Source organism: Numida meleagris, chromosome 12, assembly GCF_002078875.1.
Source record: "Numida meleagris isolate 19003 breed g44 Domestic line chromosome 12, NumMel1.0, whole genome shotgun sequence".
Classification (NCBI taxonomy): Eukaryota; Metazoa; Chordata; class Aves; order Galliformes; family Numididae; genus Numida; species Numida meleagris.
In genome coordinates, this window is record NC_034420.1 from 3,415,242 (window position 1) to 3,428,426 (window position 13,185).

Here is a 13,185-nt window from a genome sequence, read left to right on the forward strand (position 1 = left end):
ACACCGAAGAATCTGTTAGAGTGCAAAAGTTTCTTGTGTATTAAAATATCATTTTAAGATGAATATCTTTGGGGGACAAAGACATACTAATAAGCAATACCAACAGGAGCAATACTTCCAAAACCAGTACATTTTGTTCTTGTACTAAGCTGATTTTCAATAACCTGCTATTACGTGAAAGTCATCTTTTGTCCTTCTTTTTCTTAAATTTTAAGTACAACAAGGCTCATTTTAATGTCTGATTTTGTTTTTGCATGCATCCCTTCAATAAAGACAAATTATTGAATTTAAATCACAATATTTTGATTTGCCACATTACAATCAATTCCTGGAGTCAGTAGAACTGTACAAGAACACAAATATGCTATTTACTTGAAGAAACTTCATCCAAAGAAGAAAGGCTCTAAGTTCTTTCTTATGATCTCAACAGACATCAATACTTCTGAAAAACTGAAATATGCTAATTGAAATGGTTTCTGTTTTTTATATTCTAGTGTCTGATCTTGACGAAATTAAGAACTGCGGACAATTTTTAATCATTAATCTCCCAGACAAAATCAGACTTTACTTTCTGTATTTCTTAGTTACTTATTTCTTCCTCAGTAAAAAAAAATACCCTTTATGTATACACGAACATGAAAATCTCTTTGTAGTATCACGCGTAGCAGGAAGTAGAGAAACACTTAAGCTACTCAGGCCAGCTGACTCTAAGTTCTCAATGCTGCAACTTAAAAACATTAACACATCTTTCGGATTACCCTCTGTACAGTGCTTTCAAAGTCACCTTCTTTAAGACATCTATTTACGTGGGAAGAAAACATGAAATCAAGAGTTCAGCTAAAGTACTGTTCTTCATAATGTTGAGTTGTCCCAGAGTTGTCAAGAAAGTTGATTTTAATAAATAAATAAATGAAAGAACACACAGGATAACATAAGAATAAGGGATAAGGTAGAAACCATGCGCTACGTGAGTCAGCAGTAGCCACTTAAATAGTTTCCCAGTAGATGCAACAGCCAAACATGTTCTAGAAATGTACACAGAGGGAACTCCCTGATCATCTGGCTTCCAGAAGCTGTGAGTACTACGAACAAAAAACCCACAACAATTCAACTCAAAATGAAGTAAATTATGCCAGAAATAAATTATTCAGACAAAAGATTAAGCATCATAGTTTCACAATAAAACCACATATACTAAAGGCAAGAGGTTATTATAGTGAGTTTTCTCCACAGCATGTCACACAACAGACTTAGCACATAAAATTTTAAAGACAACACTGGAGCAAAACGCTATTGGTTAAATTAAACAGTAATGGAGAGCAAACATCAGCTACAGGATGACGTAAGGATTGGAAAAGCAATGGAAAAGGATAGATAAGCAAATAATAATAATGGCTAAGAGAATTTTCCTGATTTAAGAATTTATGGTGCAGTGCCTGAAACCATTGCCCAGAGTAAGAATTAGATGTTAAAAATCAGAAAATAAAAAACAACCACAACTAACACGTCCATACAAAATACTTTAGGCTTCTCTGAAAACATATTTAATCAACAACTACAATGTGCAATTTATAAAATATTGTACAGCACATATAGTCTAAAACTACTTTATTTAAACTTGCTGTTTTATGGAGTCAACCTAACTTTAAAAATTCCAAATGTATGAAAGGAGTAATGATTGCTTTCTGTCATGCATTGTCAGGTCATTCATGCAGGGTTCTTTGTAGTTTCATATACTGCAGCTCTTCTGAAAAAGTCACAACACTTAGTAATTATGCTATTTTAGATTCAGAATATCTTCCTAATGAAATCTATTATGAAATGTATGTTTTGTAAATTTTTATGTTCTTTAAATGGGATGTCATCTTTTGAAATAATTTTTTTTCTTAGGTTTCAGGAGTTGATAAACAATATTTAGATTTCAAAAGAAGTGAACAACCGTTCTTTGGAAAGGAAAAAAAAATGGGAAATTAATAAATGGTTCTTTCATAAAACCACTTTGCAGTTTTTCACGGTAAAGACAATGTCTGAATCTGAAAACTGAATAAAAAAGAGTCTTTAGCCAGTCTGACTTGAATATATAGTATTTTCTAAACATGTCAGCTCCATAAAATGGTTTCTCTGGTCATGATCTCCTGAAAGACCTGGTTATTACAGCATACGTATTTTTTTCCCATCAATTTTTTATTTTTTTTTTAAATACTAGGAATTCCCTTGAAGTGCTGGTTGGTTACATCCAGAAACTTTAGTTTTATTCATGTCCATGGTGGAAAAATAATAAATATAAATCTCTAGCTGTTTTTTTTTTCTTTTTTTTCTTTCTTTTTATTTTTTTTTACAGCGAAGTCTTGATTTGTACAATATCTTATACCAATATTGTCCAACTTTTCTTGGTAACATAATTAAATCCTCTTGACCTTTGTTTAAACTAACAATGTGACCAAAATAAAGTTTGGAGTACCAAAGGTGACCTTTAAAATGTCTATCATGCATCACAAAAAACAATGCTTTTGTTTCCATAAACAAAACAGAATTAAGTACTTCCCTATTCTACATGCTTCTATATGTTTTGCTTCTTTAATTACGCAAGTGGGACTTCAGTGCACCACTGTGTCCTTTAAGTCAAGATACTTATCAAGATTCTGATACCGTATAAAGAGTTAATCTCACAAAATAAACTTGGCCTTCTTTATTACAAGCTTAAAAGCACTTCAATGATAATCGCTAAACAGTTTTTTTGTTTGTTTCTTTCTCATATTTTTACTAGTGGAAATAACCAGGACACCATTAAAGCCTTTCACCGCCAAAGTATCAAAACGAAGCTGTCAGTGCCATTTAAGCATCTTCCCTGCAGTAGCTGCAGAAAGCCAAATTACTTCTCCATTACCACCAACTTCTCCTGAAGAGATCATGTTCTTCTTAGTCTGCCCTTTCCAGTAATTGCATGAACAAAGCTCACAGCATGTTGTCACCTGCTGAGCACAAGGCAGAGCCTTCCCCTAGGTTCAAACAGCATTGTAGCAAGCAAAGACCAAAGCTAAAAGTCCTAAGCAAAAAATTCCATAACTCACTGCCTGCTAACAATCTAGAAGATTGTGAAAACCTCATCTCTGACAGAAGGCAAATAAAATGTAGTACTCTTATCAGCTGCAAACATTTAAACTTGCAAAGAATTACAAGTCTTGTAAACTGTAAACCATGTCCAACTGCAGCTATTCTGCGTCCCACCTGCACTGACAGAGCACATCACTCTTTTAGCTATTTGAGCTCACCTAAGCATTCTGCAGAAAGCCGTGCTTCAGACTATCTGCTTCATTTCTGAAAGGCTGATCATTCAGGCTTACAAGAAGTTTTGCCCTCCCAAGAGCCTTTAAAGCTAACCTGCAAAGTGACTAAACTAAAGGCAGTATGCAGAACATTAAATGAGCTTGTTTTTCCTTGTTGTGCTTCTTTTTGTTTCTGAATGCAAGAGACTAATTTGTTCTTCACAAAAAAATAATATATATATGTAAAAGATTAACCCATTATCCCATTAAGAGGTCTTGCCTCAGCTCTAAAAAACCCTTCATCAATTTTTGCTCTGAGAAACCTCTAAAACATGTGATACACACATACACATAGGTGCTGATGAGCATTATTACCAGTCAGACATCTGCGTGCCTGAACAAATTACAGAAGATGGCAAAAAACCAAAACCAAAATATTCTAGTTGACTGTAAGCAGCTTGTTTCTTAGTGTTTACTCATTATTATGATATTTTTTGTAGGATTACAACAGTTTTGCTTCTTCATTTACTATTTATAGTATCCAGAAATACTTCTCTGTGGATTGCTTATGTCATCCATTAAACTCTCACGATGTTTTCTTTGTAAGTACAGAAAACATTTTCAAATGCTAGAAAACTGACAGGCTCATTGTATTTTCATTCAAAGCCTCCTCCTGTTATGACTACACATACACATTAGAGAGTTGCAAACAGAACAGATCAGAATTCTGATGCACAGATAATAAGATTTCTGGAACTTGCAGACATAACACTAGGGTATTTCAAGCAACCACTGGCAAATATCTCCCCTAAAGAACTCAGTTACTAGGAGGCTGATTATTAGGAGACAATCTGAATGGATCAAAAACTGCTATTTCGGTTTTCCAGATCAAGGAAATACAGAACTCTTCCAAAGACATGCAATGCACCTCTTAAGGCTGAAGCAATCGAGTAAATGCTATTCATGATTTTGCAGAATAATGAAATTCTCTAAGATAAAGATATAACATATATCTTAAGTGCACAATGTGAAGGGCAAGTTCCATAGTTTGTGCTGAACATAACTGCCTTACATTCTCAGAAGTAGTCTAAGTCAAGAGAATTACTTATGATGTACGTACTTAAATCTAAATAAGTTGTAGAATCTGTCCTTGACTATAACTTTCAAGCCATAGAAAATCCACAAAAATCTCATGCAAGTGCTCTGTTCGAGCACACGTCCAGACATTTTTCCTGTGTGTGTTAGGCTTCCACAGGAAGAAACAGAGCATCCAGTTGAATTGTTTATATTAGAAAGCTAATAACTTTAGATGTAGAGGTTTTAGGTTTTGTTTTCGTTTTTTAAAACTCTAAGCTTACCTGTCAGTGTTCAGCTAAAATTTGAAAGACAGTAAATTTGAACAGTTGAATCAAAAAGAGAGCAAAGCTTTAGAACTTTTATTTTAAATCTCAAAAGGTCCACAAATAAGGTCTCTGCAAATATTGTATTTGCATTTTTACAGGATAACAAATAATCTTCAAAGCATTAAAATAAATTAAAATATTACTCACAATTAAGGAATCATCTCTTCTCATTGTAATAACAGTTTTGTTCACTGTGCGTAGTAACTGTACCATTATTTCTTGAATATGGTGATAAGTTGATGCCTGAAAACAACAAAAAAGTAGTTTTTCTATGAAATTCATATCTCTTGTAAAAGATGAGACCAATAATTTCCATGTTGACCGTTATTTAACCACACCATTGAAAGAACAATACTAATTCTTCTTGTTCCAGTAATTTCAGTGGAATATTCATTTCAATTGGCACAACTCAATTTAAGCCCCATCCATTACAAACCTCTTCTTTGTTTCAAATAGGCACTTTCCATCTATCATCAAGGAACTCGTGTGTTTTCCCAGTGAGTTGTTTATAACTTAATAGCAATACCCTGGCAACAAGTGATTGAGGTGAATTGTGTCACAGCTCTTCACATCTGTCAGTAGCCCTCAGCATTGTCCAGACATCAAGAATAATCTCAGCTTGTGCTCACAAAGTATATAATTACTAATGGCAAAAGTTAACTTCATTTCACTTTGTTAGTCTGTGAGGACACAAAAAGAAAGAGGACTGCCTCTTGGTCGCTGTTGCCAAAGCACTGGTCAACTGAGACTGCACTAGGGACCCACTACAGGTCAGTACCATGTTCTGCCACCAATTCACCAACATGAATCAAATGATAGGTAGTCTTGCCTACCTATTTTTCCACGGCAAAAAGCCACACAATCCAAAAATGGTTTCTACCTTCAGATAGGATTCTAAAAGCACTACAGCTCAGAGCATATATTTTGCAGAGAGTATTTTCTTTTCACCCAGAAAAGATACTCTGTGACTCTAGTTTCTTGGTTAGAACACTTTTCCTGCAGCTATCAAATGTAGAGGCCAAAACCGGCAAGTCAGCTTGAATTGTTATTTACAGTGCTGCAACAAATATTCTATGATTTGGCCTCTGTTGCAATATGTTTTCATTAATCATATTATCGTATGATCTTATCAGTATTAAGAAAAACTGAAGAGTTGTAGAAAGCATTGCTTGAATCACAGTCACCTTTCCATGAAAAAAAAAAATACAGCTTTAAATTTAAATACCTTTACAGTGAATAAAGTATTGTAATTGCTTGAGCAAGTGAAGACAATACAAAGATGCTTGGATGTTCTAGTGAACAGCCCTTTAAGCAACTCTACAGTTTCTACTGGAACTGCTTTATTATTATTGTTATTTCTACGTAGAGTTGTTAAGCATTTTTCTAAGATGCTTTCTTTCATGGAATTCTTGAGGATACTCTAAACCTCATTTTCTGGAGACATCTGAACTAATTTCCCAACCCAATTTAGTAGTTTTCTTTAAATTATTTCAGCTTGAATACATGCCATTGTTCCAACAACAGTACCAAAAGTTTTAGCAAATTTCAGAGTTGCTTAATTGCTTGACATGTCTATCCTGTATAACAGTAAGTTCAGTTTACTTTTCCATGCCTCAAGATAAAAGTACATGATTACTATTAATTTCTAAATACCTTGTAAGATATTCTTTTCCTGCTATATTTATGTGTCCATGACTTTTGTCATTGTTTGCTCCTAGCCTCAATTGTAATGTACTTTACCTTTTAGAAGGCACAATATTTTTCTTCCTTGAACAATAAACGCAGTACATTTGTTGAAATATTAACACTGTACAGTATCACAAGCCCATATCTAATAGCATATTATATAGTTCCATCTTAACCACACACTTTACTACAAATAGAAATTTTCTGTCGTGAAAAAAAAAAAAAAGTTCTTTTACATCACTGAATTTATACTAGATTTATTTTTTTCAAAGAACCCTGTAAAGTGGTTACATAAACACTTTAGTCTATATAAACCAGAGCAGGATACAGAATGAGTTATACTTTTTGTATGGGTTATTAACTGCATATGGAAATTAGAAAACTGGCAGGGCAAGACAAGAATTGCACAAAGATATTTTTAATTGGTTCAGCAGAGTTGAAATCTGAAAGGAAGAAGTAACATTTGTTACATTTCTGAATACATTTAGAGTATCCTGTACAAATACAAAAGAATCAACAGCCCCAAATTGTCAGCTATGTAGCAGCACACTTTGCACACTTTCACGCTTTCCTTTGTCACAGTGAATTTACTTGTTCACTAGTTTGCTTGTCTTTTTTTCTTTTTTTTCTTGCTTCAATCCAAAGATGAAGGATCTTACAATTTATGGTTGCTATCTTCCATATTTTAGTACATGCTGTACCTTAATTATTAATAAAAGTTCAGACTATTATATAATGGTTTCAAAATTAACCATAACTCCATTGTTAAAATGAATTCTATTCTGAATTCACAAGTAGTGCATAACACATCTTTCCCGGGAAAAGAAAAAAACATATGCTCGTGTATTTAAAGCTTATTTTCTGCTAAGCCTTTGACTTTTCAGAGAAATGTTAGCACCTGCATTAAGACAGTCCATCACATTTCTACATCATTCAGGATATCTCAATTCCTACTCTCAGAAATTAAACAATAAGCTACAAAACAGTCTTCAGACTGCACTGGGCCACACATGCTCACACCAAGCAACAAGAGTTTGATTTCTTCAAATTGTTCCACATGCAGCGATTATTGTTCACTCACGCAAACATGAGCTACAGACCCAAATTTCCAGGAGCAACTTTTACAATGGACAGCAACTGCAAGTTTGAAAATGATATATGTGGTGCATATGCAGCAAGTATTAATCTATAGCTTATAATATACGTTAAAAGATCACTAGGGATATTGTCTGTGCAAACAGACAAGCCTTTTCAGTTATGAACTCACAAAAATATTAAGAAATCACACACCGTGCTGCAATGATTTCATTGCTAGAAAAAGTATTCAGTGATCCACAGTGAAAGCTGGAATAAAATGACAGCTTGCCTTTATCCACAGCCTTCAAAGTCTGAAGAAATGCATCAGAGAAACAAAGCCCAAAATAAAATAAGCACCTGTTCGTGGGAGGAACTACAAATTGGCTAACGCAATTATGAGCTCTTCTCAGAAAAAACTCCTCAACTGATTGTGAAACTTTATTGAATAACCTTCTACTCGTTAAAGACCGAAGGACTGAAAAGTCAACTTGATACTCGCTCACATAAGAAAAGCAATCACACAAACCACAATTTCTACAGTGCTCCAAATTACAGGAGCCCAAGTGAAAAATGATAGTCTCAAAATGAAGTAAAGAGTAATGTTCTATATACACATTGCTGAAAGCAGAAATCAAAAGCTGCAATATTTGTGCACTGAAAAACATTTCAGGAACTGCAAGATTTTTATAAGAGGAAACAACATGAAATTTGAAAATTATTCCAAGTACTTAGAATAATATTCTAATTCATTTCAGTAGTTACACCATTGAACTTTACCAGTTCAAACTGGACAGAACCTCTGGTAGGATAAAATCAATGCTGCCTCTGCTCCCAATCATACCACTGTGATTTACAACTGCTGGCTACCTAAGGAATATAAAATTGGGAAAGAAAAGACACAGCATAGATTTCAGCATTTCACCTTTAATACATTAACTGCTCTAACTTGAGTTTTTGAAAAATAGGAAAATAGTTCAATTTGACACTGACTTGTATTAAAAATTTAAATTAGATTCATCTGCATCAATAATTTACCACTTAATCAGCTCAGGCTTACTACAGATGTGAGCCACCTACATCATCATCAATACTTACAGGATCTTGACAGCTCAGAACCTCCAAGATACTATTGAGTAATTCAACACAGTACTTCTTCTCTTGGACCTGCTGATCATCTTTCTGTTCCAGTAATTCCTTCAGTTCTTTGGTAATGACAGGAAGCAGAATGTCCCTGCATTCTGAAAGAAAAAAAAAAGTGTCTTAAGAGCAAATATAAATCAAACACTACTTGCAAAGATATCTTCCTCCGAACAGTGAAACGTGATACCCTTTAACCCCACAGTCTACTGCAATATGGAAAAGTTGATTTTGCAATTGTGCTTCAGGGATACTCTTAAACTCGTGTGACATTTTTCCAAGTTAACAATATTTCTCATCTTCAAAAAAATTCCTTGATCAATATAAATTGCTTCAGCCAAATACTGAACACTGTTTAAGTAGTTCTGAACAATTAGTGACAAATGATCCAATTTCTACACAAAGGGACTAGAAATATTCTCTTTGTAAGTAGTGACATGATTTTAATTGAATAAAAATAATTTAAAAATTATTATTTTAGAAAATAAGATGCAAAATAACCAGCAGAATTATTCTGTATGCATCATTTTGAAACATGCCTTCTAAGAACACATAGAAAAATGCAGATAGGAAGAAGATTCTAATGAAAGGCCTTTCAAGCCTACATAGAGCAAGAACTATGCATACATCTGTTCTTGATTGTATCTAAGGAAGATGACAAACTAAATTACACTGTAGTCTTACATACTGGGATAGAGATCCTTACTGAAATGCTGTGGGGACAAGATGCACAAATTTTACATAACTTCAGAGAAGGCATTGACTATCTAGGAACATAAGGTAAAAAAAGTCTTTTTTTTGAATGTATTGACATACTGTGAAGTGATTTAAGTAGCAAATTATTTGTACACTATACAATTAAACATACTACAAGGTGACAGTGTGAATAATGCTGAGCAAATACTTCAAAAACTTCTTATATTTATGAAAATAGCCTGAGATAAAAGCAGAGCTAAATGTAGACTGAAAGTTTCCACTTCAGAATAAAAGATATTTCCAGCAACATACTAAACTAAAAAAAATTCTAGTAACTGCCAGAGAGCTAAAGTTCTTACTCTCATAACTTGATTGAGTTCTTATTGCCTAAAAGTGTCTGTCTGCTGTAAGCGTTATGGAAAAATATACATCAGTTGGTTACTATTTTCTATCAAAACCACATAGAAACATAACTAGAAAGCTTCTCTATTTCTATAAGCAAGAACAAAAATGTGACTTTTGTTCATCTAAGAATGATATTAAAAACTCATACCCAGACATTCAGTACTCTAATTCACTGACAAACAAACACAGTGTGAGCCACAGCAAAAGGATATACAGTGAGATTTAAAACCAAGCCAGGGACATAGAATCCTCATTATAAGAGTGTCAGTAACAGGAGGGCAAGAGGGAAAGAAATTAAAGGATGAGAAAAATGGGAAGATTATACATTCCTGAATTTTGTAGATGAAGCAAAAGAGGTTATCATTGCAGAAGATTATTTTTATTCCAATTAACACCACCTAGCCATATAAGCCAGCAGCATTTAATTGCATCTTAGGGGCAGATTCATTTCTTTCCTAAGAAACTACCTCTACTCTTGATAATGGCACAACATGAATAAAAAGCAACTGGTCTGATTTTTCTATAACAATTCTTCCAAGTGACAAGAGACATTTTATTTGGTGACTACAGTACAAACCCAGAAGTAAAACAGCAACACCATATTTCCTGTTCAAGGAGCAACACAGACAGGAATTTCACATGGCTTACAGCTTGGGTATGTACACAAACACATTTTCTGCACTCAGTAAATGCCTTCTCTTCTCAGGCTGCACAGCCCCAGCTCTCTCAGCCTGTCCTCATGGGGGAGGTATTCCATCCTTTGGGGCATTTCTGTGGCCCTCCTTTTTACATTAAAACTGTTTCACTATTTCACTAGCATGATCTACAAAACACATAATTCTCTTACTGACACAGAGAAAGAGTTTTTTATAGAATGGCTATATAAATTCCAGCTTATAGTATTAAGGAATCAATGCACAAGTATGTAGCAAAATGAACAATGTCCTCATTTGTGCATCAACAACTCATTGACTAGAAAAAGCTGAGTAGAAATCAGGAAAATCATGAAAGAAAAGCTTACAGCTATCAAAGAAAGAAACAAAGTATATTTTTCTGTTGTGGTACTTCTTTATGAAGTACAGTTTATGAAACTTGTGTTACAGGGGGAAGATTTTCACTGAGAGGGTGGTGAGGTGCTGGCACAGGCTGCCCAGAGAGGTTGTGGATGCTCCGTGCCGGGAGGTGCTCAAGGCCAGGTTGGATGGGGCCCTGGGCAACCTAATTTAGTACTTGATATAGTGGTTGGCAACCCCACCTGTGGCAGGGAGGTTGGAACTTGATGATCCTTGAGGTCCCTTCTCAACCCAAGCCATTCTATGATTTTATGATTTCCACCCAACAAAAACACCCTTTAAAGACAGCTCAACACAGATGGTAGGGAGATGGCAAGAAGGATGCCAGTTTTAAGTGCTAGCTGTTTTTCTGCTTGATAAATGAGGTAATGAGAAGGACTGCCAGCAAAAAATAGACACACTCTTTCTTAACGTTAAAATCTGTGAAAAAAAACCAACTGCTTAACATTTTACTGCTTTTTATTTTCTAGAAACTAGAATTAAACATATGTTGCCTGAAACTGCATCTGAACACGATACATCACCACACAATGTGAACCTCTTGCATTTATTTCATCAGCATCTCCCAGAATAATGTTTTACATACAAATTAGCCCCAAATTCCAGCACACTCCTCAGAGGGAAGTTCCCTGATAAGAGCTTCGTGAATGAGGTCTGATAGATTCATTCAGGTAAACGATTAAGCGTAGCTGCATGTAATTTTGTAACTCCTCTTTCACTATATTATTCATAAGAAAATATTTAATTATTTCCTCTGTACCAGGTAAGTGAAATTCAAATTTCAGGTCATTAATACAATAATGTCATTAGACAAGACATTTGGGTCTCCTTCAGCAAAAAACCACAGATGTGCTTCATTCCTGACTGCCTCGTATGTGCAGCCAAAATGGTAATAAAAATTTAACACCACTTTTGTCTCCCTTAGGAAACACTACTCTTGATTACCTGGCAAGACTATAGTCACAGCCATCTGTTAGGATTGTTTCATGCCCACTTACGCTCACATGCCAAATTAGTGAGGACATAGATGTCATCTGAATATAGATTTAGAGCAAAGCCTTAAAGATAAAATCAGTGAACAACATCCTTTCAACAAAGAGAGACTTCTGATGGCAGTCAGTGCACAGTTTCAGTGCCATGCTTCTTCACAAAGGACATCTGTTCACAACTGCATGCATCTTCCTACTAGAAGCCTTCCCTCTCCATTATTTGACATCTAACTCTTTGTTGGAAGCACAAGAGCAATGAAGTTAAAATTCTATATATCTTTTTCATGGGTAAATCCAAATCTCACAGCTTTGATAAGAGCCAAAGAAAAGAGGTACTGTAGGATTACCTACAGACTGACAGCACTGTAAGTGACAAAGTGTGTGTCTGTAATTCACTCCTTACAGAGGAAGGATAAACACAGTGGTGGATCTTAGGAAATTAGCACACATCACTTATCATGTTGAGCTGATCGTTCAAGGCAAATGTCAACAAGAAAGGCTAGATGGCAGAATAGGTACAGTCTTAACAGTCACAGCACACCATCAACTCCAAGCATAAATATGGTGGAATGCATCTACTTCCACACTTCAAGGGATGTCTTCAAGTTTCTTACAGGAGCTGAATAATGTCACTTACTGGAAGGCAGCCAGAGCAACATCTAACACTACCACTGCTGTAGCCAAAACAACGTTCTGAGCTCTCAGTGTCTTTTCCAGTTTGCAATCACTGCAGGCTGCCAGCTTGACACAAGTGCTTGTCAGCATGTCCTCCCTGGCAGATTTTAAAGTTTGCTTTCTTTTTGTACAATGGAATATTTATGAATGCCAGTATTTTGTTTAATTGGTATACTAAATTTTACTAAAATAAGCAGTAGTTTTGTGTTGACTTGTTACATATCTTTCTTCTCTCTATTCCACTTGAACGAGTTAGAAAAAAATCAGTATTTTAAAATATACATTTATAAGTTAATTGTTAAAACTAACAAAACCTAGCTAGATTTGGATTTCCCTCCATATAAAAAAAGATTTCTTAAACATATTTTTATTTTTCAAAAACCTACTATAAGGGGTCAAGACTAAGAAACAGTTACAAGTAGCAAATACTTAAGGAGATATCTAGCACATTACATATTCCTCAATAAATGGAAGAAGTTAAAGGCTTTAACCCTCATGTGTCACCACAAATGCATGAGCACAAATACTTGTAGATACACATATGCCTTCCTTATCCACATCAAACTACTTCAGGAATAAAACTGGGAAAAAATTGAATACAGGATTTGAAAAGTGATGGTTTAAGGGTAATAACATAACACTAAAAATACTCCTGCATATTAACAAAAGGAAGAAAGAAAAAAATCTTAAAGAAGCATTTCTGAAAAGAATCTTTTTCAAGGTACAGTAATTGACACACAAGTGGATCCATGGGAAATACTTTGTTTTACTACGGGGC

General features: G+C 34.7%; 1 protein-coding gene across 1 annotated transcript in view; it reads right to left on the reverse strand.

Annotated features, from left to right (window-relative positions):
• DOCK2 (dedicator of cytokinesis 2) overlaps positions 1-13,185 on the reverse strand; it is a 169,642-nt gene that overhangs the window by 106,190 nt on the left and 50,267 nt on the right. The window contains exons 26-27 of the mRNA XM_021410943.1: positions 8,528-8,670; positions 4,817-4,912 (exon numbers count right to left, since the gene is read on the reverse strand). Of these exons, the coding sequence (XP_021266618.1) occupies positions 4,817-4,912; positions 8,528-8,670 (239 nt within the window). The remainder of the gene's footprint in view (positions 1-4,816; positions 4,913-8,527; positions 8,671-13,185) is intronic.